The following is a 19945-nucleotide window of genomic DNA, read 5'->3' as shown; positions in this document are numbered from 1 at the left end:
TAAAAACAGACAGAACGGCTTGTTCTCTCTTTCTTTATTTTTGTTTTATTACTCATAATAGGTTAGGGAAAATATTTTTTATTTCAGATAAGTAGAGCAGTTATTGTGAAAACCAAATCAGTAGAGCATAGATGCTCAAGAGGCGGCCCACACGAAAGACACCTATCCAACCCGCACTAACGAGAGAAAAGGTACTTGGCTAATGACGTTGCACCCGTTGCGGTATATCGACCGCTTTCTAGTCACTTCGCCCAACAACCATTTCGCCCAACTGCCATTTCGCCCAACCAGCCTAGTCATTTCGCCCAACCAGCCTGGTCATTTCACCCAACCAGCATGGTCATTTTGCCCAACCATCATAGTCATTTCGCCCAACCAGCATGGTCATTTCGCCCAACCGTGTTGGTCATTTCGCCCAACTTTTTTTTTACTAATATTCAGTCAGAATAATATTACTTTTGCTATTCCACTAGTTCAATTTGATTTTTATTCATCCTTTGGGTTTATCTAGTTCTACATAGTGTTAATCTAATGTTATACAAACACAAGGGAATCGGTCTTCATAAAAACCTATTTAACCTTAAGGAATCTTGAGGATGGATCAGTGTTTAAGGGGTTAGGTTTGATAGTAAACGTTCGGGAATTGTTAACGTTACGGGATACGAACCGAATATTAGGGAAACTTGAAGTCGTGGTTAAATTGATTACATATGTGATTACATATGTGGTTATATTGATAACGTGGTTACATTGATTAAATATAGTACTTCAATATTACGGACGGGTTTTATATTTTAATTTTTTTTTTCAATTTAATAATGAAACGTTCGGGAATTGTTAGTCAGTAGGATGGATCAGTGTTTAAGGGGTTAATATTCGGTTCGTATCCTGTAACGTTAAAAATTCCTGAACGTTTCCTTACTAAAGTTATACAAAGTAAAGGACTTCAAGTTTCCTTAATATTCCTTAATATTCGAACGTTTACTATCAAACCTAACCCCTATAGCAATGATCCATCCTCAAGTTTCCTTAATATTCGTTTCGTATCCTGTAACGTTAACAATTTCCCCAACGTTTCCTTTTTAAGTATCATATTTAATCAAGGTTGGGGGAAATGACCAGGCTGGTTGGGCGAAATGACCAGGCTGGTTGGGCGAAATGACCAGGCTGGTTGGGCGAAATGGCAGTTGGGCGAAGTGACCTGCTTTCTATCGACCCTTAATGGGACACAAACCCAGCCATCATCTACAGTTCAACTCTCCCTATACAGCTTCTTGTTCTGTTTGGGAGATATGTTAGTTGATTATGTTCAAAAACGTATCTGGTAGTTGTCATTTTCTTTTTAAATCTATGATGTCATGGTGTCATTAGGATCTGAATTATTTTTACCTTTTCTCTATTTGTTTTTTTCTTCATATTTTTCAAGGTAGAATGTTAACAGTGTTGACACTTAAACTTAATATATCATACTCGGGTCATGTTAAGTGCTTTGAAAACCCATCTCCGTCCGAGAAAATAAACATTCTAATAAATCAAGGACTGAACAAAACAAACTTAAGCATGTGGTTCAATGATGTTATATTTAAACTTCATCAAGTCTTCTGTATGAAGGAACATTAAATATGTGATATCTACGAATTGAAATAAGATTTTTTTCTCAACAACTTTGGAAAGTTATTCTTCACGACATTTATCTCTACGGCATCGACCAATAATTATTGTAGGCCTTAGGCTTGAGCGACTCTATCACGTACATTGATCAATCTCTTCCCTTTGGTAATTTGCTCCAAACAATGTCTGCTAGTTTTGTTTTTGCTTCAATTTATTCAGGAAAATCATAGGAAATTGAAAACCATCAACTGACAGTAGAAATGATAGCATGCAACAATCAGTCTTGTAATTAATTAGTGAGAAACGAAAAATACACCGGTGGGGTTTTAAGTCATTATTACTTAACTAGTAAAAACATGTTTTGTTTTTTGAGAACTAGATAAATATGTACATAAAAGTATTGCACTTGTTAATACTATATACTAAAATACCAATTGCGATCCTTTTTATATGAAAGTTATCGCTCTTTCATCGAATAACGAGAGGAAAAAAAAAAGCATTAACCGATTTCGTGGTCCACTGTGACTGATCCTATCTAATTTTGTGTACTGGCAACATCATCCTCGTTATTTCTTGACTAGCGCCCTCTAATCGATTGAATTCTCTTCTCCATTAAGTCCTATACAAAGTCTATAACTCATAAACAAAACTTATTACAATCTCTTTAGGCAACTTCTTTCAAGCATTTCTCATCTTCAAACTAACTTCACTATTAATTAACATACAAGTAAAGACATAAAGCCCATAAAATACGAACTGTGTAAAACTTAGATGATGTGCGATATGTTTCTTCCTTTTTTTGGCATTTGTGAGTAAATAACTGTTGAAGGCCTCTCATCTTTACTGCCCTTTAATATAATAGATATAGGTTCTTTCAAATTGTGACATCAATACTTGTCGAGCCAGTTCTATAATTCCCAGCTGAATAAGTGATGTGTGACTAGAAGGTCCTGGACACACTGCTTCAGTAGTGGACCACCCTGGGGGAAAAATAAGGAACAGCATACAGGTTAAATATTAAAGTCATTTTGATAGAAGTGAATAAATAATCATCATCTTCATACGGTTTCAGTCTCGATGTAAGACGATTGGGGTTGAGAGATAACAAAGTTGATTGGTTTTTGTTCCCATGATCTACCTTGGGTGACTTTTCTTATAAAGTATTCTTGCTGACCTTACTGTGAGTTTGATAAAGTAACATTCATAATGTATCAAGATTGATTTCGTCCCTGTTCATTATGTTGATCACTCCACCCCCACCCCCTCCCCGCCCTACTCTTTCACTCTTTTTTAACTGGTTCTCTTTACAGGGTGGCCAAGCATTCTTGTCTGATGGATCAGTAGCACAGCACGAAGAAATGACATTTGCTTTACTACCAGCATCATCAGCAGTTAGCTACAATATATCTTAAACCATAACTGATGACAAAGATGGACCAGTCACTCTGAATCGACACTGTCTCCCAACATCACAAATATGCCTCCTAAAATGGGGTCTCTCTTTGCATTACTCTTTCCAAACTATCAACTCTCTCCCCATATCTATCAACCCCTTCCACTCCCTCCCCTAGACTCCCAAAGTTCTTCCCATGCAATCAAGCCTTTTTTCAAGAATTCTTTAGGTGTTTCAAGAGACAAACTACATATGCCTGTCTGAAACAAGACCTCACATTCCCTCTCTTCTACCCCCCCCCCCTTCTCCTCTCTCTCTCACCTCCCTTCACCTCTCTCACCTCCCTTCACCTCTCCCTTCCCCTCTCTCTCCCTTCCTATCCTGGAGAACAGCTGTTAACACCAATAGTCCCACCCCTGGTAACACTATAAAAAAAATAGAAATAAACGAACTGATTTTGAGATGAAATCTCAAACTTAATATATATTTATTCTCTATTACATCATTAATTTGCGACTGAATTTAAGACCATTTTGTTCAGGTCAAATCATTCATACAATTTATAGATAGCGTCCTACCATATACAACTGGGTCTTGTTGTCAGTAACTAATTTTGTTATCTTATCCATCTGTTGACTTCTTCTGCCAACCAAATACAATCAAATTATCTAGCTACAGACAAAAGTTAAAATCTTAAAGTAATAAAAAAAAATGTATTTCTTTTCATCAAATGAATAATAACACCGTGAAATATACTTAACAGTTTCTTAAGTATATTTTAAACTACACACAGCTAACTTCATAGTAACAATTTATACTCATATGAATACTTTTCTGTTTGCTTCATTCCTCTTTTGTTTTTAATTATGTTATTCTATTTTCCTCTCTTAAATTCTTGCCATAAATTAGATGGTCATGTACTTTCCTGAACAAATTAATACAGCAACTTTAGTAAATTGTAGTAACATACCAGTGTTTTTTTTTTGGCACAAGAGAATGGTCTGTTTTTCTCGAGAGAATGTTCTTTATCAAATAAACTCAGAGAATAGTGACATTTGAAGATAAGATAGATTAGACAATGAAAAACAAGAGACGTTTTATTTCAACGATATCTGTGAAATCTGTCCTCAGCTGTTCTAATTTCTTCCTATCCCTTCATTACCCAAAAGATAGACTCAAATAAATATTTCACTTTGTTTGTGGATTTGACATGAAAGCCTTTAAACTTAATATTGCACTTTTTTGTAAATTACACAACAATCAAAAAAGCACTGAGGAACAATGGATATCATCAAATTTTCACTAAGAAATATCCTTTGTTAAGTTTATTAAATTGCCAGTACTATTATGTCGAAATGCGATCATGCTACACCCCTCCCCACTCCTTCACGCCCCTTCCCTTTTGTAATATTGTAATTACACCATTTATCTGAACTTAAGATTAAATTATTATTTAAATTTCAAAAACAAAAAGAAGACGCTGTACAATAATCTTTAACAGCAACAGCTATTGCAACATTGATAAACATTTTGCAACAGGATTTGCATAAGCTGCATGTTGAGCTAAATGACTGTTTTGAGTATTTATATATGTAACTTCTACAAACGTTCAATATTTGCATGTATTTTTGTACTTTTAATTCATAGTTCTTTCTTATGCTAGCAAGTTGGTTGTCATAGAGTTATGATAAATTAACAGAATCTTAATCTACCGGAAAGAACCTGAAATTGTGAAATATTTGATATGTTTAAGATGGTTTAAAGACAACAAAAATAAGATGAAGAAAACAATAAATACATATAAATGACAATAAAAGTGAATACACAAAAAATTGTGAATGATGTAGATTTAGGCAGAAATTTTAGAGACTGAATTACACACAAAAAAGGTGGAAAGATGTAAGTAATTGCACAAAAACCAGGAAAATGAAGAAGAAAAAGAGTACAATCAAGGTTTTGTATTTCAGAATAAATATTTAAAGAGATCTGGAACCTTGCAAATGCTGTATGAATAAGATAATATTCCTAAGTTTTATTTTATATATTGTTCTTCCAATGTCAGATCTAGAAGTACTTGACCATAAAATAATTTAAGCATTATGCTAGCACAGGTGCTTCCCTCAGAAGCGCTGATGTCATGGGGTCAAAGGTCATTAGTGTTGACCTCCAACTTTAGCACACTACACTAAAAATTGCTAGTAGGTTTCAAAAGTACTTTCCTTGAATGTCCTGGTCTTCAAATCTATTCTCAGGCATTTTGGATTGCTAGAATAGACAATTAAATATCACAGTACTGTTGATAATTGAGGGAATGGCAGTAAAATTGCTCACCCATGCTCAAGTTTGAAACTTGAGCATGGGTGAGCTGTTATCTGACTTTCTGGAATATATTGGGGACAATATTGAATGATCATTAAGACATCTGATTCATGGTTGTTTGCTCTTGGCCGAGAATATTGACAAAGTTTGACCAAACCTACCAAATGTCACATAAAACAATTAAGTTCAGTGCAGATGACACAAATTAAGAAACCCTTCTAGATGTTTATATAGGTAATAATAAATTATTCCATTTTCAGTTGAAAATATTCAAATTCCATATCAAATTATAGCATTATAGAAACACAGCCTGGACCAACTGGGAGTGCTTTCTCATCGATCTACAAAATATCAAAATGAATTATTTTGTGACCTAAATTCATCCTTTTAAATATCAAATTGTCATAGCCCATATTTTGAACCATATTACTTTGATAAAATGGTCAAAATCAAGTGTTTCAATTAAAATGCAAAACTTGATTAGAATAAACCATCTGTGGTAGAATTCATTTAGGCACACAAATTACTATTCTGTCTATAAAATACATCAATTAAGTTTCCTGTTCAGTATTGTTATTTTTTAAACTATAGTTTCTAACTTAAAGCATTATTGTATTGGACCAAATCTCCCTTATTGCATCATTAACTTGTGCATATTTTTGAAGAATTTGATAATAATGACAAATATGACCCAAAAAGGTCTTTATATTAAAGATAAACACTACTGTTCTAATGCTTTCAAGCAGACCTTAGGGATATTAATCAAATTTACGAGTCATGCAAAAAAGACCAAACAACTATGACAGAAATCACAGAATCACCCCAAAAAAAACATATATTTGTCCTATGACAGAAGTTTTTGTAAAATAGGAGGAAAAGTACATTTACAGTATGCTAACATCGTTCATTTTTTTTCTCTTAGGAAAACTAAACAAAACTATTAAAGAAATGGGTTCATTTATCCCCCCACCCCCACCCTCGTCAAACGCAGACCTCTGAAGGACCCAAAACAAAACATACATTTTTCGTTGCTATATTAGATTTTTTGAGGAATGCACAAAAGCTGACACATCAGTGGAGATGTTCAATCTAACCCTCAACTAGAATCAACTAGAATTTTAACTAGAATCTGCGGCACTTTGCACTCATAGAATTAGGACCACCATTCCCTCAGACATGGGAGTATAACCAACAAATCATAAGAAAAGTACATATGAGATCAAAACCCAACAACCCCCCCACAAGATTTCTTACAACACCTGCCTGTTATACCCCTGAATAAAGCAAGGGTAGAATGAATATTTTGCTCCGTTAAACCTTAATTCTGAAAACGATTTTTCGAATACTTACAAACATGCCAAAACATGTCGATCTCTTTTATCGGGAATCATTTTGAAATAAATAGATGAGAAACTAACACACAATCAATGTTAAATTGCACTAAATTTGAAAGAATTGGATAAGCAGTAACTATCACGTCTTGGTTTTCTAAAAGTTAAAAGATAAATAGATTTCGGAATATAACCAAGGTTTTAAAGTAATCATATGTACTGTTTTATAATAGATTATACTTGAAAGTTTGATGAGACAAGAGAAATTAGGATTAACATGTGACTATCACATGACCAAAGACATTGTTACATTGCAATCTAAATAAAATGCACACAGAGGCTGTACAACTGCATGTAGGCATGTGCACGGTGCACAGTTGCTACGGGCTAACTTCCTTTTTTACTGAATTGTAAAGCTAAAAAATGAAATTGCATTTGAGAATAAAACCAGACTTGTAAAGCAATAAACAAATCACTACATTGAATTGTCAAAAGCCAAACATAAGAAAATTCATTTTGTGTTCTTAACAACAATACTTTATACACAAATTTCATAACATCAGTCTTGTGATGAGAATGAAACAATTTTGGAGAATCTGCAGATAAACGATCTTTTAGGATAAAAGAAAGATTGCTACCGTGTGAACCTGTAATTCTAAACTGACCTTTGACCTCAAATCAATCAAACTTTGTTATTAGAGGTAATTCATTGAACCATATTTTTTTGAATACATAACAGACACTTGCATACCTTTTAATAACATAACTTATAGTTTTTCACCAACTATTAACTTTATTCCCACAAATAATTTGCCAGTCTCCACTGTAAATAAAATAATTGTAACTTCAAGGCTCATCTTCTCAGCTCTTGTTTTCATTGTTCAACACCGTGAACAGTTAATTGTTCTGGATTTCGGCATTTTAAAAATGCATAAATTATTATGATTATTATTGTTATTATTTTTATTCTAATTGAACAAATGCCAAGTTTTTTATATATTTTTGTTGTTATGGTTAATTCTCTGATGACACAGATTGCACAGTAAATCAATAAATAGTTAATAAATAATCTAAATAAATAATTTCCCTGTAGATGTTGAAAGTCTTTTTCGTAAATTATCAATTTTGCCAAAGTTATTAGAAACAACCCCCGTGGGAAAGGTTTTCTTGTCCAGGTGGACCATGTCTTCTAGTTTCGTTTCTTAACTTCATTAAGTATTTAATTTTCTCCCTTAATTTGACTTAAAAATTCATTCTTACAGTTGCTTGAGAATTTTACAAAGAGTTTGTGCAAAGTCCAAAGCTGCAATTGTTTTTTCAAACAAATTTGTATTTTTAAATGGGCCATGTAGCATCGACTGGCAATATACAACGCATTACATCTACCCGCCACCTGCTCAGTACTTCAAAGATGAAGGAGCTTGTTGTGATTCATGAATGTTAAATAATATCATAGTCCGCCACCTATATTATACACAGATGACAATAAAATTATGGTGTATTTAATATATCCAAATGCATTCAAGAACAATATGTTAAATGAGATAAAACCACCATGCCAACATCCCACCATGATGGTACCTTGGTGTCATGATTATATCATGTCACCATAGTCATGTCACCATGATGAAACCATCACGGTATGGTGATGGTACCAAGATGGCACAGGGATTCAGTCACGTCACCATGACAAACCATGCTACCATCATGGTATAGTGATACCACTAATACATCAAAGTGACTGAGTCATGTCACCATAACATCATCATGAAGAACCGTGTCACTATGATGTCACCATGGTATGGAGATACCACCAATATATCAAGTGACTTAGTCATGTCACCATGACATCACCATGAGATAACTATGATGTCACCGTGATGCTACCATCATGGTATAGTGATACCACCAGTACATGAAAGTGACTTAGTCATGTCACCATAACATCACCATGACATAACTATGATGTCACCATGATTCTACTATCATGGTATAGTGATACCACCAATACATCAAAGTGACTTAGTCATGTCACCATGACATCACTGTGACATCACTATGTCACCATGATTTTACCAAAGTGACTAAGTCATGTCACCATGTCACAACCGCGATGTCACCGTGGTCTCACCGCTACTCAAACCATCATACCATTTCTGACATGATGGCAATGTAGCCATGACACTATCATTAGATCATGTCATCACGCCATTTGCCATGAGAGACGAATCACCACGATGTAATCATTTAAAGTCACATGGTGCTATCATCATTTCAACAGCACGCCACCATAATTACGCAACCATAATGTCACCATATGAATTATGCATAACCTTGATATCACAATGATATCAACATGAACAAATATTACTTAGAAGAAATGTTATACCCTTCACCATAGGTGTAAAATTGTCAGCATTCCAGAACCATATATAAAAAGTCTACATGACGACTTCCCAGAGGAGAAAAGATGATGTGTTTATCCTCGAAAATATGGGTTTTGCCTCCACCTCTGACTGTACATAGTGTCTGCAGCATCACTACCGACACTATGGACACATAGAATGACAAGCAAAGAGTAGGATAGTAGTAGTAGTAGTAGTAGCAGCAGTGTTTCATGTTCAGAGATCCCAGCTGAATAGATGGTGTTTGATAAGCATGTCCTGGACGCTATCTTTAAGAGAAGCTTTGCCCTGGTGCAAATAGAGAAATGAAATGATCGATTCAGTCAACGGGCATGCCAGTCAGAGAATGGGGGGGGGGGGGAGGGCAAACCAAATAAGAAAGAGATTCCATTAACAGAAAAATGAAATTATAAAGTCTAATTGTTCTTTTAAGAAAGTCACAGATGTTGGACAAAAGTGACGGTTTTCAAATAATTATCTGAAAACATTTTGTTTTTGGGGGGGGAGGGGGGGAGTCAAAATTTCTGACCTAATCTAAGTTGCTTTCAGTACATTGGCAATCACATTGATTATCTGAAGTGGGGTAGCTGTAAATTGCTTCGGATGTCCTCAATTCAAGAGTGAGAGTTGGGACCGAAAACCCCTACTCATCTGAACTGCACTTGACACAAAGCCGATCATGTAAAAATTACAAAGTTCTGTCCAGATATCTTCAGAATCTGAATCGACTGGCATTGTGATCTCAGAACCAACCTACGCCTCTGATTCTCTAATGTTTTTTTTTTCTTTTAAATATCTCTTGTGTTTCTTGTCATTTCCTATAATTTAAGTGGGGGGGGGGTACAGAGATGTGGGGAGACAGAGAGGTGGGTACAGAGAGGAGGAAGCACTATTTGAATATTCAATTTTTGGTCTAGAATTTTGTTCCTTTTGTATCAAATGTTAGTGCCAACAAGTTCTGACTTTGTCACAACTTTCAGCTTGAGGTTTTCAGTAACATCGGTAACTGTTTCAAATTGGACTTGTTCTATCCGCCTACTTAAAGTTGAATTCTTTTCTTTTCTAGCTAATCGTAATTAATCCTGACCCATTTCAGTACTTTTAGCTACCTAAGAGCAGTTTTCCCTGTGAGCTAAGGGTACCCTAGGATGTCACCCCCACCCCACAAACCCCCACTCCACAACACCCCAACCCCCAACCCATCCCTTGCTCCTAAGCTATATCCGGCCCTAATGAACAGCAGCTGACTGAATAAAATATACTGAGGATAATTATCACAGAAAATCATTTAAAAGCAAAGAATTCTATCCACGAGATTAACATTTGTCCAAGAATTCAGATTTGATGAGGGTTTACGATACTCAAAGACAAGAAGAATTCCAGATTTTTTTTTTTAGATCTGCTTGAATGTCTTATCATTCAGAAACAGGGTAACTTGGAAACGTTTGATAGTGCTCTAAGATATATAGTGCAGTTTCCCATTTTGTAACACACACATTTTTAGACAGGCTGCCACGTTACCCTACCATCTGTTGCTGAATATATGTCACAAATGTACTCAAACAGTAACTTGCCCTACAGAAAACCACAATCAGAGGACCAAAAGAGGGAGATGTTTCATGCATTTATTGATGGCTCCCATGGAGATGATGAAAGCATGCATTATATGATATAAAAAAGTCATGCATTTTTCTTGTAGTTTTATTTTTATTTTAAGAAAACAACTACTGCAGATTCCAGGAAAAGAATTATGTATTTTGTAGTTTAATTGAAGACAAGAAACAATTTTATACAAATTTTATTAATGTTTTTTTCTCTCCATTGTCATAAACTTGTATCAAAGGTTAATTTATTGGTGAATTGCATCCTTTGGGAAGAGAATGAATTCTTGCACAACAGCTGTCCCACGCTAGCTGAACGACACAACTTGTGGGAAGATCAATATTGTTTACTTATTCGAAGAAATGAAACCGAACTTCTAGATGGATGAATTGGACAGAGGATGCAAAAACACATTTCTATTGCAAAACAGCATTCATATTTTTTACTATTTTTTGTTTAAGATATTTATCAAAGAATTTGCTTTGCTTTGCTTTCTTTATTTATTTATTTATTAATTTGCTTCATCTTGTTGCGATCAGCTTTTCCTTTTTTTTAAGAAACCAATATTAAAGAAAATATCTAATAAATTGAATGCGAATGAACAACATGAAAAAGTGAAAGGGGTGATATGATGTTTACACTTTTCTTTGATCTCACAGATCAGCGAATGTCATTTTGATTGGAATAAACAAATTTTGTCTGTCTTAATGGAATTGAAAAACTGCTTATTATTTCAAAAATATGCAAAAAAACATAAAATAATTTTAATAAAAGTGACACAACTTTGTAAAGAAACTGTTCTGAAAAAAATCTATGATATTTGTGGAAATATGCAGCAAATCGTTTACGTGGGTAAACATTCAAGTTAACAAGAATTTGGATGAATTTAACAAACAGGTGAATTGATTTTGAGTAGTTACAGTATCACTGAAGTTACTACACACAGGTGAAAAATTTTGTTATAAAGAAAATATTAGAATTTGAGTACTTTTTACTTAATGCTAAAAATAGTTACCAGGTTATACAGTTCTATATTAAGTTTATAAGTACGAATGAAATGTAGTGAGTTAGCACTGTTTAGTTCAATGAACACCCAAATGAATTTTGGTGAACTGATATTTATCAACAGGAATATAGAAACACCACAGGATAAGATACATAAATAAAAAAAAATTACTCTTCAATAAACTGCAAAGAGGAATTTTAATAGTCTACTCACCTCTTTCTTTGTTGGTATCTCCCAATCCGTCGACAAGTTGAATGCAAACTTTGAGAGAACACGAAGTTCACATTTGATCTGTACCCACCCTGGACTTCTGACAAATGACGATGGGTAGTACCACTTCTCCACGATGGATTCGCAAGAGCAGAGAGCCTCAAGCCACAGGTGAAGGACCTGTTCACTGCAAAACGGGAAATTAAAAGGAAAACTCAAGTCACTATGGATTACAGTTTCAAGAAAATTCTGTCTTTCGAGGAGGGTGAAAGATGGAGCCGAAAGAAACTGGTTTCTCTTCAAAGGATGTCAAAATACTTCCAGAGAGAGAGAGAGAGAGAGGTGGAGGCAGGCAACGAGAATTATAGATAACTTGTCTTTACAAGTGATAATGCAGGTGAGATGAAGATGCACGAAGAAATGAAAAGCTTTACCGACAGATAAAATATAAAAAACTTGACCATGGATTAATTCAGTTCCATGGCAGGCATGGGCAAACTATCACACACAGAGTTCATGACTCCAGTCCCCCTTGGTTGTAATTACAAGTAGGAACACTGTCCTTGTAGCAAACAAGCCTGACATTTAACAATGCATTTTAATTTGGGAAGTCTGGTCCGGCCAACTTACTTGAGTCCTGCACATATCAGTGACCTTAATTTGACCTCCATCTGGGCATGGGCTCGGTCATGTGACTGATTTATGCCCTGCACCGCTCTGTAGAGTAGCTCCTCCGGAGTGAGGACTTTACCATCTTCATCCAGTCTGGTGTGAGGAGAACAAAATTAATAATCATCCAGAGATATGGTATTTTTTTTAAAATGTCACAATAATTTCTTTTAATAGATAATATATATTTTCAATATCTTCAAAGGTCAAATCTAAAGACTAGGTCTAGGCCGACAGGATTTTCTCATCAGATAAACCCTGAACTGACTTTCAGTTTGTATGTACAGTATGCTTTGTAGCTTCCATTGAAAGTAACACTGTGAACCCTGTTCACTAGCAGCAGCAGAATTATTGCATATCATCCTAAAGATGTTGTTTTACCAGGCATGTACACACACAATTACCCCAAGCATCTGTTATTGAAAAAGTAACCATTTTGTGATCTGAAATACCTTGCATTGATTTCAGTTATTTACAAAAATATCAAATTTCCACGATAAGGTCACATGACACCTAATGATAAGCTAATCAGAGTCAGGGATGAGAATAAATTCAGACAGGGCTTGTAGCAGTCAAGGTAAATTCTTGTCCTTTTTAGGTAAGGAATTATTAAACTATACAAAGTATGCTAGATTTGCTCGGACAAGAAAATGCAGCAGATGTTTAACAAAAAAATAAAGCAGTCATCGATGTTGACGTACCGATATGTCTTACACAATACCAATCTGGAGTAGACTGACTCAAAATCCCTCTCCACCTCCTTTGCACTTGCCTGGATATCAAGAAATAAGAAGGTATGTAATGCATTTCTAGTTTTTAGACAATTCATTCTTCTGATTAAACTAGTTCATTTAAAATGGAAGAGAATAGTAGCAACTGGCTTAAACATAACTTTTTGTGTTTTTTTGTCAATTATACAAAATGTCGCAGTGTATCACTTGAAAAAGATAGCAAGTGATCCACATGGAACACTGGCCCCATATTTACTCATGAAATGAACAAATCTTTACTGGGCAATTTTCAATACAAGTTTTCATTTCTACGCACTTTGCTGGCCAGACACTCTTTTGACATTGGTATTCATCTTTATAATTATTGACTTTCTCTTTGTATTTTGGATCTATCCTGGATTTGCCAAAGTAACTCTACTGTTTATAACTATAGAATCTACTGTTTATAACTATAGAATCCACTGGTATAACAAATTTAACGACATCAACTCTACTTAACAGACAACAATCCTACCATCATCAAACGTATTTAACGTTGACGAACATAACAAACAAATTCATATACAGCTAAAGGAATGTCATACTTTTGCTAGAATAACAGATTGTCAGGAATGCTTTCACAACACAGTAGTACCATCCAATCAGAGCCAAGGATGAAAACACAAAAAACAAACATAGAAAGCGGTTGTGGAATTGTGCACAAGAAGATTATCTGTAAGTTTCCTTACCTCTTCAATAAACAGCCAGGGATGGCATGGTCCTCCCAGAATGGACGGTTGTCTGAGGCCATGCTCAAATATGGACTTGAGTGCTGGACACAGAGTCCCTCTGACCAGATCAGTAATATTTTCTGTGATGCTGTCATCACCTGCACTGGTATACTGTTTACTCCTCTCATCCAACAACTCTACAAACTTTGCAGGAAACCAGCCTATTGCACCAAGAAAAAAACAACAACAAAAAGGATGTAGAATACTTACCAAAATGCAGGAGAATTATGAACCACCGAAATAAATAGTCTTAGTTAAGAACAGGATTTTAAGAGTAGGAAGGAGGACTCTAGGCACATAATTTTGATATAAGGCAGACTTCTAAAACACTGCTATTAGTCCAGCTTGTATTTTGATACCGTTTTTAATCTTTGAGAAATTACACTTTAATATATATGAGGCTCATTGACTAAAGTGGCTCAACTACTTAGTTTAACATAAGAGGCCATTTAGTCACTTCAGATGCAACACAAAACTTAATATTAAGGAAACATCCAAGACTTTTATTGCCTCCAACTGTTCAAAGAATGAAAAGTTCAATAAGTCACAGGTAATTTTGTGAATGAAAACTGACATTTTTATCAAACTTTTGCTTCAAAACACAAAATGATACGAGAATGTGCTTTTGACCCACCGATGCAGGAAATTTCCAGCATGCTTTAATATTAAACAACTGACTTCATCTTGCAGAATATCCCTTTAATTAACTTTAGAACACGTTCAGTAATCAGAAATGAACATACCTCTCAAACCATTGATTTCACCCACCCAACAATGTTCATCCTTCTGTGAAATGATCTGAAAAGAAGACAAAGATTAATTCATAAGCAACATTAATATTGCTAAAATTCATATTTCTAGATCCATTTAATTGTATATGAAGCACACAATTTGGAAATCGTGTTCACAGATGGACTTCAAAGGTTATTCCATTTTAAAACCGCATTATTTGCAGGAGTGGCAAATGAAAACCCATGCTCAATTCCTCGTCCTGACTAATATGAATATGAATAATTTTTCTCTCTCGTAATCGTATTCATACCTAGCAGATTACAAGTACGACCAACTCACTGTTATGATATCATTCTTTCGGAAGCCAAGTTCATCATCGTCATGCCTTTCAAAATCCAAGAGAGCCTTAGCCCTTCTCCTTCTTGTTCTGGAGACGTTGACAAACTGTTCGTGGTCACTCTGATGGCTCTCGAGGGAATAATCTGCAGTCAAACTCTGGAGATAAAACAAAAATACAGAAGATAGAAACCAAAAAAAGTTTTCCGACCATCTAGTTCACATCCTTTTAATATTGTGTGCCTATGAATTCACCAGTTACTAAATTAAAATGCTAGAATTCAAATCCAAGAGAAACAAAAATTCTCCTAATTCAGAGAACAGTTTTATCTGTTTATACATTTGAAGAAATATACAAGATTTGCTTACAATTTTGGCATTTTTGGGGTCAATTGACTGGAAATGTCTGCCAATTTGAAGAACAGCGTCTTTCAAATCGGAGACCAGCTCTGTCTGTCGTACATTCTTGGCTTTCAAATCACCTCCGTTCTCATCCGGACCTGCAAGAACAAATAAACAAGGAATGTAAGGCACGAGGGAAAATAAAGCAAACGTGTGCAAAAGACATTTTAAAAATTGAAATGATTACATATATTAAGCTTTGAAAATAAATCAAACTTTGCATTGGTTTCCTAAACTCCATAAAATGAGCACAATAAATGTAAACAATTGATGTTGAAAAGTAAATCATGTGGTGAGAGACCCATAATCTGAGATTTTTTTACACTCAAAAGTTTAAAAAACAACACATGTTTGTCAAAACATGTTGCAGAAATATAACAAAATAAATTGGGATAAATATGATGAAGAAGACAGCTATAAATGTAACAGATTGTTTAGCTTTTCTGCAATTTGTGATATTGCAAATTAGACACATGCAACACAAGGAAAGGAAACCTTAGCATATGTGCAAGGGATATCAGATAGAACTATACATTTGGAGGAAGGGGGATAGGGGGAAGGGTGGGGGAGGGTAGGGTTGACATTACTTACTCAGGAAAAAGGAATATTAAACATATTAAGGGGTGACAAGAACCCCTAAAGCTAAAAATAAAACACTCACCAAAGATTGTCCCAATGAAGGATCTTTTCCTCTGCAGTTGTCTTTTGTTCACATGCTGCAAGAGACAGAGGCAAGAGAAAAAATAGAGAAAAAAATGACAAAATATATCTCACGATATTTCCTTCATATCACATCCCATATGTACCATCGAGAAATGATGCGGAGTAGAGCTCGCTTAAAGAAGTTAAATTAAGTCAACTCCAGCAACAAATTCTACTGGTGTCCTTGGGGTTCCCCCTTCACATGTTGATAACACCCCCCACCCCACTCCACCCCCCCCCCCCCCTTCCAGCTGTGATGTTGACAGTCTATAGTATACACAGTTGTAAGTTAGGTTTATGACAATTCCTCTTCTGTCTTAGGTAAACTAGATACCAATAAAACTAAAAGTTGCTTCAGAGAAACTAAAAGTTGTTCAATTCACTGAATCATTTCATGCTCTTGAGGTTGAGGTTGCTTCCATGTCCATGCACACCAACAATTGGGACATTTCACCAACCTGATATTTGTAAGATATGTTAAGATGTCATCATGTTCCCAATCAAGTTCTATTAACAGCTTCATCCATCAATTTATCTGTCAACACTCCAAACAACTTTCACATATTTTGGTATTTATCACAGATGATACTTACCCTACTTCTGGGTATTAAAACACCCACCACTTACTCTTCTTTCCAAACCTTCAATTTCTTGAAGGTTTCAATCTAACATTTACAGTGTGTTTATCATCAGTTGTAATCCTGCTGGGGATATTTGGAGAATTTTTGCTAATTAATTTTAGTCTGTCGGAATCCTGCTTTGTTTTTCGAGTTTCGGTTCTGTTTAGTTAATATGGTAAAACCTGAAGTGATTTTCATCGGTTGGAATCCTGCTGGTTTTTTTTCAAGTTTTGGTGAAGTTTCTGTTTATAATGTGGTATACCTAAATTGGTACCGACGTTCAAAAGACCATGTTTGTTTTTATTTTATTTTTCGTACAAACCTGTTTCGGGAGAGCAGACGGCGTATCTGAGTTTGTCGAGGATCCCGACTCTGCCAGGAGATAGGCCAAATGTTTCCTCCTATGTGTGTCCACCACCAGGTCAGTTAGGGATGTGGAATGCTTCATCCCAACCTATCGAAAGAAGAAATGGATCAAGTTTCATATAATAGGGCATGCATCATTCTGAAAATGATTTAACCTAAGATGTTCCCCTTACAGATTCATACAAAAGTAGCTGTTAAGTTTCCATGAAGCACATCATTCCTGTATACATCATCATAACAAGATGTTACTTAACAAAGTTTAGTCGCTTGGTCAGATTTTAAAGCCTCGAGTTGTCTCTTTAGTTCATGTGATCATTAGCACCTGAGGTTGTAATCTTCTGTAAAAAGGGTGGGAGGGTGAAAATGGGGGTGGGAAGAAAAATGGGATGGGGAGAAGAGGGGGATGGGGAGTAGGGGGATGGGGAGTAGGGGGATGGGGAGTAGGGGATGGGGATAGGGGGTGGGAGTAGGGTGTGGGGAGTAGAGGGGAAAGGAAAGGGCAAAGAAATTGAGATGGGCAGGGAGAGGGAAAGGGGAAAGAGAGATGGGGAGGAAGAAAGAGAGGGGGAGAATAGGGTAGGATAAGGATGGAAGGTCAACAAAAAGATCAAAATACAGCAATATTAACTAATTAATTACAGCACAGCCAGTCAAGTTTGCAGTTTAATTTTGCCCCTTTTAAACCCAAGCAACCATGAGAGTATGTCGTACATGTTGCTACCATGTTTGAAGAAAAAGTAGAACATTCTTCTTGGAATGTTAAATACTCCACTACTGATGAAAGATAATTTACTAAAAAACCTTGTGCAGACCAGATGAGAAAACAATAAACGCACAAACCTGATTAAACAGACACAAAATTAAAAAGGTAATGAATTAACTAACTGTGTGTACTTTATCAATATTCCCCTTCATGAACATTCACATGCAACGCTTGCATTTTAATGACAGCCAAATTAACGAGACAGCCCATCTAACGAGACAAACACTTAACAATAAAATACGACTTTATGACAAATATAATAACACGACAATGTTACTGACTACTGCGTGTCTGCAGGTTTGGCTCCCACGGCAACCACTCACCTATACGTGAAGACAATCTATAACGCTATTGGACAGGTGCAGTAGTGCAAGTTAAAACCTATCAATGGCCAGTTTATCACACTTAAAGCAATCATTGACAGTGTTGACACAACTGCATGTGTAATATTAAGTATCTACATTCAAGCATATACACCACTGTTGCAATGATCAAAACTAAAGCTTAGTATATCAAGTGAAGGCAGGATGTGGTATCCGACTTGGTAGAAAAAGTGTTCACGATGGTTTGAAGTTCTTTCATTGATCATAGTCTCATAGAAATACTAGAATTTGTCCTTTTTAGCTTCACCATCATTTCATTCTGTTGTCATCTGTCGATGTACACCTGCCAGTGGCATAACACTTCTGTCGCTGGTCCATATAATACCAAACACAATTTAGTGTCCAATGTTTGCTAAGAAGTTTTGAAAGGCTCCAAGGTCTGTCTCTCATAAAATGCTATGGTTCCTGAACTTCTTGGGTACAAAAACTGCTATACATCTTTAGCATTCAGTATAGCAGTTAGCCCAATTGGCAAAGCATTTTGTGATGCGTTTGTGTATAATTTATTTCCTGTAACATGTTCTCACCCTGCTATCCTATTTGCATTTATACATGAGTCTAGTCGTGATTTGCCAGGAGAGAATGAAATCGTTCTAACATTCAAAGTTTATAGAAAACTGTGAAACAGCACAAATTCTGTACTGAGGAGATCTTGTACCTTTCGAAAGGGAAATTTTGGAAACCGGTTTGTATGTAAACAAGGTACATATATGGCAAGAAAAGACAGATTAATTTAAACAGATGGAAGTAGGAAAGGCTAAAAATCAAATAGTAACCAGGCAACTGAATGGGGACGGGTGGGGGAGATGAATGCTTGACTACAACTGGGAGGGGAGTTACCCTTAACCTGGCAACACCTATCCCTGGGATATCCCTCCTAAACCTAATACTGTACCTCTTTGACTCTGATGTCTCCTACAAACCTTTATTCTCAGAGCCCAGGTCTCAGAAATATATATTTTGGGGTTCCTTTTTGAACATCATATTCTACAATATCAAAACATTCAGGCTCACAACTTATCCCATCCATACCTGTTATGATGTGATTAAGATGATCCTACAGCAAGCTTCCCAATCACATTGATACTAAAGTAAACAGTTTTGCTATTGAACTACAGGTCCAAAATCCAGCACAAGTAGGAAACTCAGATTTTAGATAAATAAAGCTTAATATGATAATCAGAATATTGCTAAAATCACACCTCCTTGACACATATTGCTATTGAAAGTATAAATATCACAAATTCCAGTTTATTAACAGCTGCAGTTCAATGCCCTTGTATTGTTGGAATTTATTGATATTTAAAGAACTAATGACTATTACCACTTGGGAGTGGATGATTGTGTACTACTGTGAAATCAAATGGTTAAAACAGAAAGAAAACAGTATTACGAATTATCGGACATCGAAGTCCATAACAGAGGGTTTATCAGAAATGGAAAGTACTGTAGGAGTCCAAATTTGTGACCTGATTATGAAATTTGGAGCCCAAGAGGAAGATTTTAAGAGGAAGAGGATGAGGGCGACAAAATATTGAATGTTTCAACAAAGAGTTTTTGTTGTTTATTTCCCAAACAGATAAAGAAAGTTATG

The 19945-nt window shown here is 35.6% G+C and overlaps 1 protein-coding gene across 6 annotated transcripts in view; it reads right to left on the bottom strand.

The window, feature by feature from the left end:
• Nucleotides 1-1554: 1554 nt before the first annotated feature.
• LOC139959518 (small G protein signaling modulator 3 homolog) overlaps nt 1555-19945 on the bottom strand; it is a 50696-nt gene continuing 32305 nt past the window's right edge. For 5 of the 6 annotated variants that reach the window (XM_071957202.1, XM_071957204.1, XM_071957205.1 and 2 more), the window contains exons 12-21: nt 17162-17293; nt 16179-16233; nt 15485-15615; nt 15119-15274; nt 14791-14845; nt 14006-14208; nt 13248-13318; nt 12508-12642; nt 11881-12064; nt 1555-2591 (exon numbers count right to left, since the gene is read on the bottom strand). In XM_071957202.1, coding sequence (XP_071813303.1) covers nt 2520-2591; nt 11881-12064; nt 12508-12642; nt 13248-13318; nt 14006-14208; nt 14791-14845; nt 15119-15274; nt 15485-15615; nt 16179-16233; nt 17162-17293 — 1194 coding nt within the window. In that variant the 3' untranslated portion in view covers nt 1555-2519. Of the gene's footprint in view, nt 2592-3459; nt 9348-11880; nt 12065-12507; nt 12643-13247; nt 13319-14005; nt 14209-14790; nt 14846-15118; nt 15275-15484; nt 15616-16178; nt 16234-17161; nt 17294-19945 lie in introns of those variants that run through there. The other variant, XM_071957200.1, reaches the window with a different exon arrangement.

This window comes from Apostichopus japonicus, chromosome 19 (genome assembly GCF_037975245.1).
Source record: "Apostichopus japonicus isolate 1M-3 chromosome 19, ASM3797524v1, whole genome shotgun sequence".
NCBI lineage: Eukaryota > Metazoa > Echinodermata > Holothuroidea > Aspidochirotida > Stichopodidae > Apostichopus > Apostichopus japonicus.
This window is presented reverse-complemented; position numbering and strand designations above follow the sequence as displayed.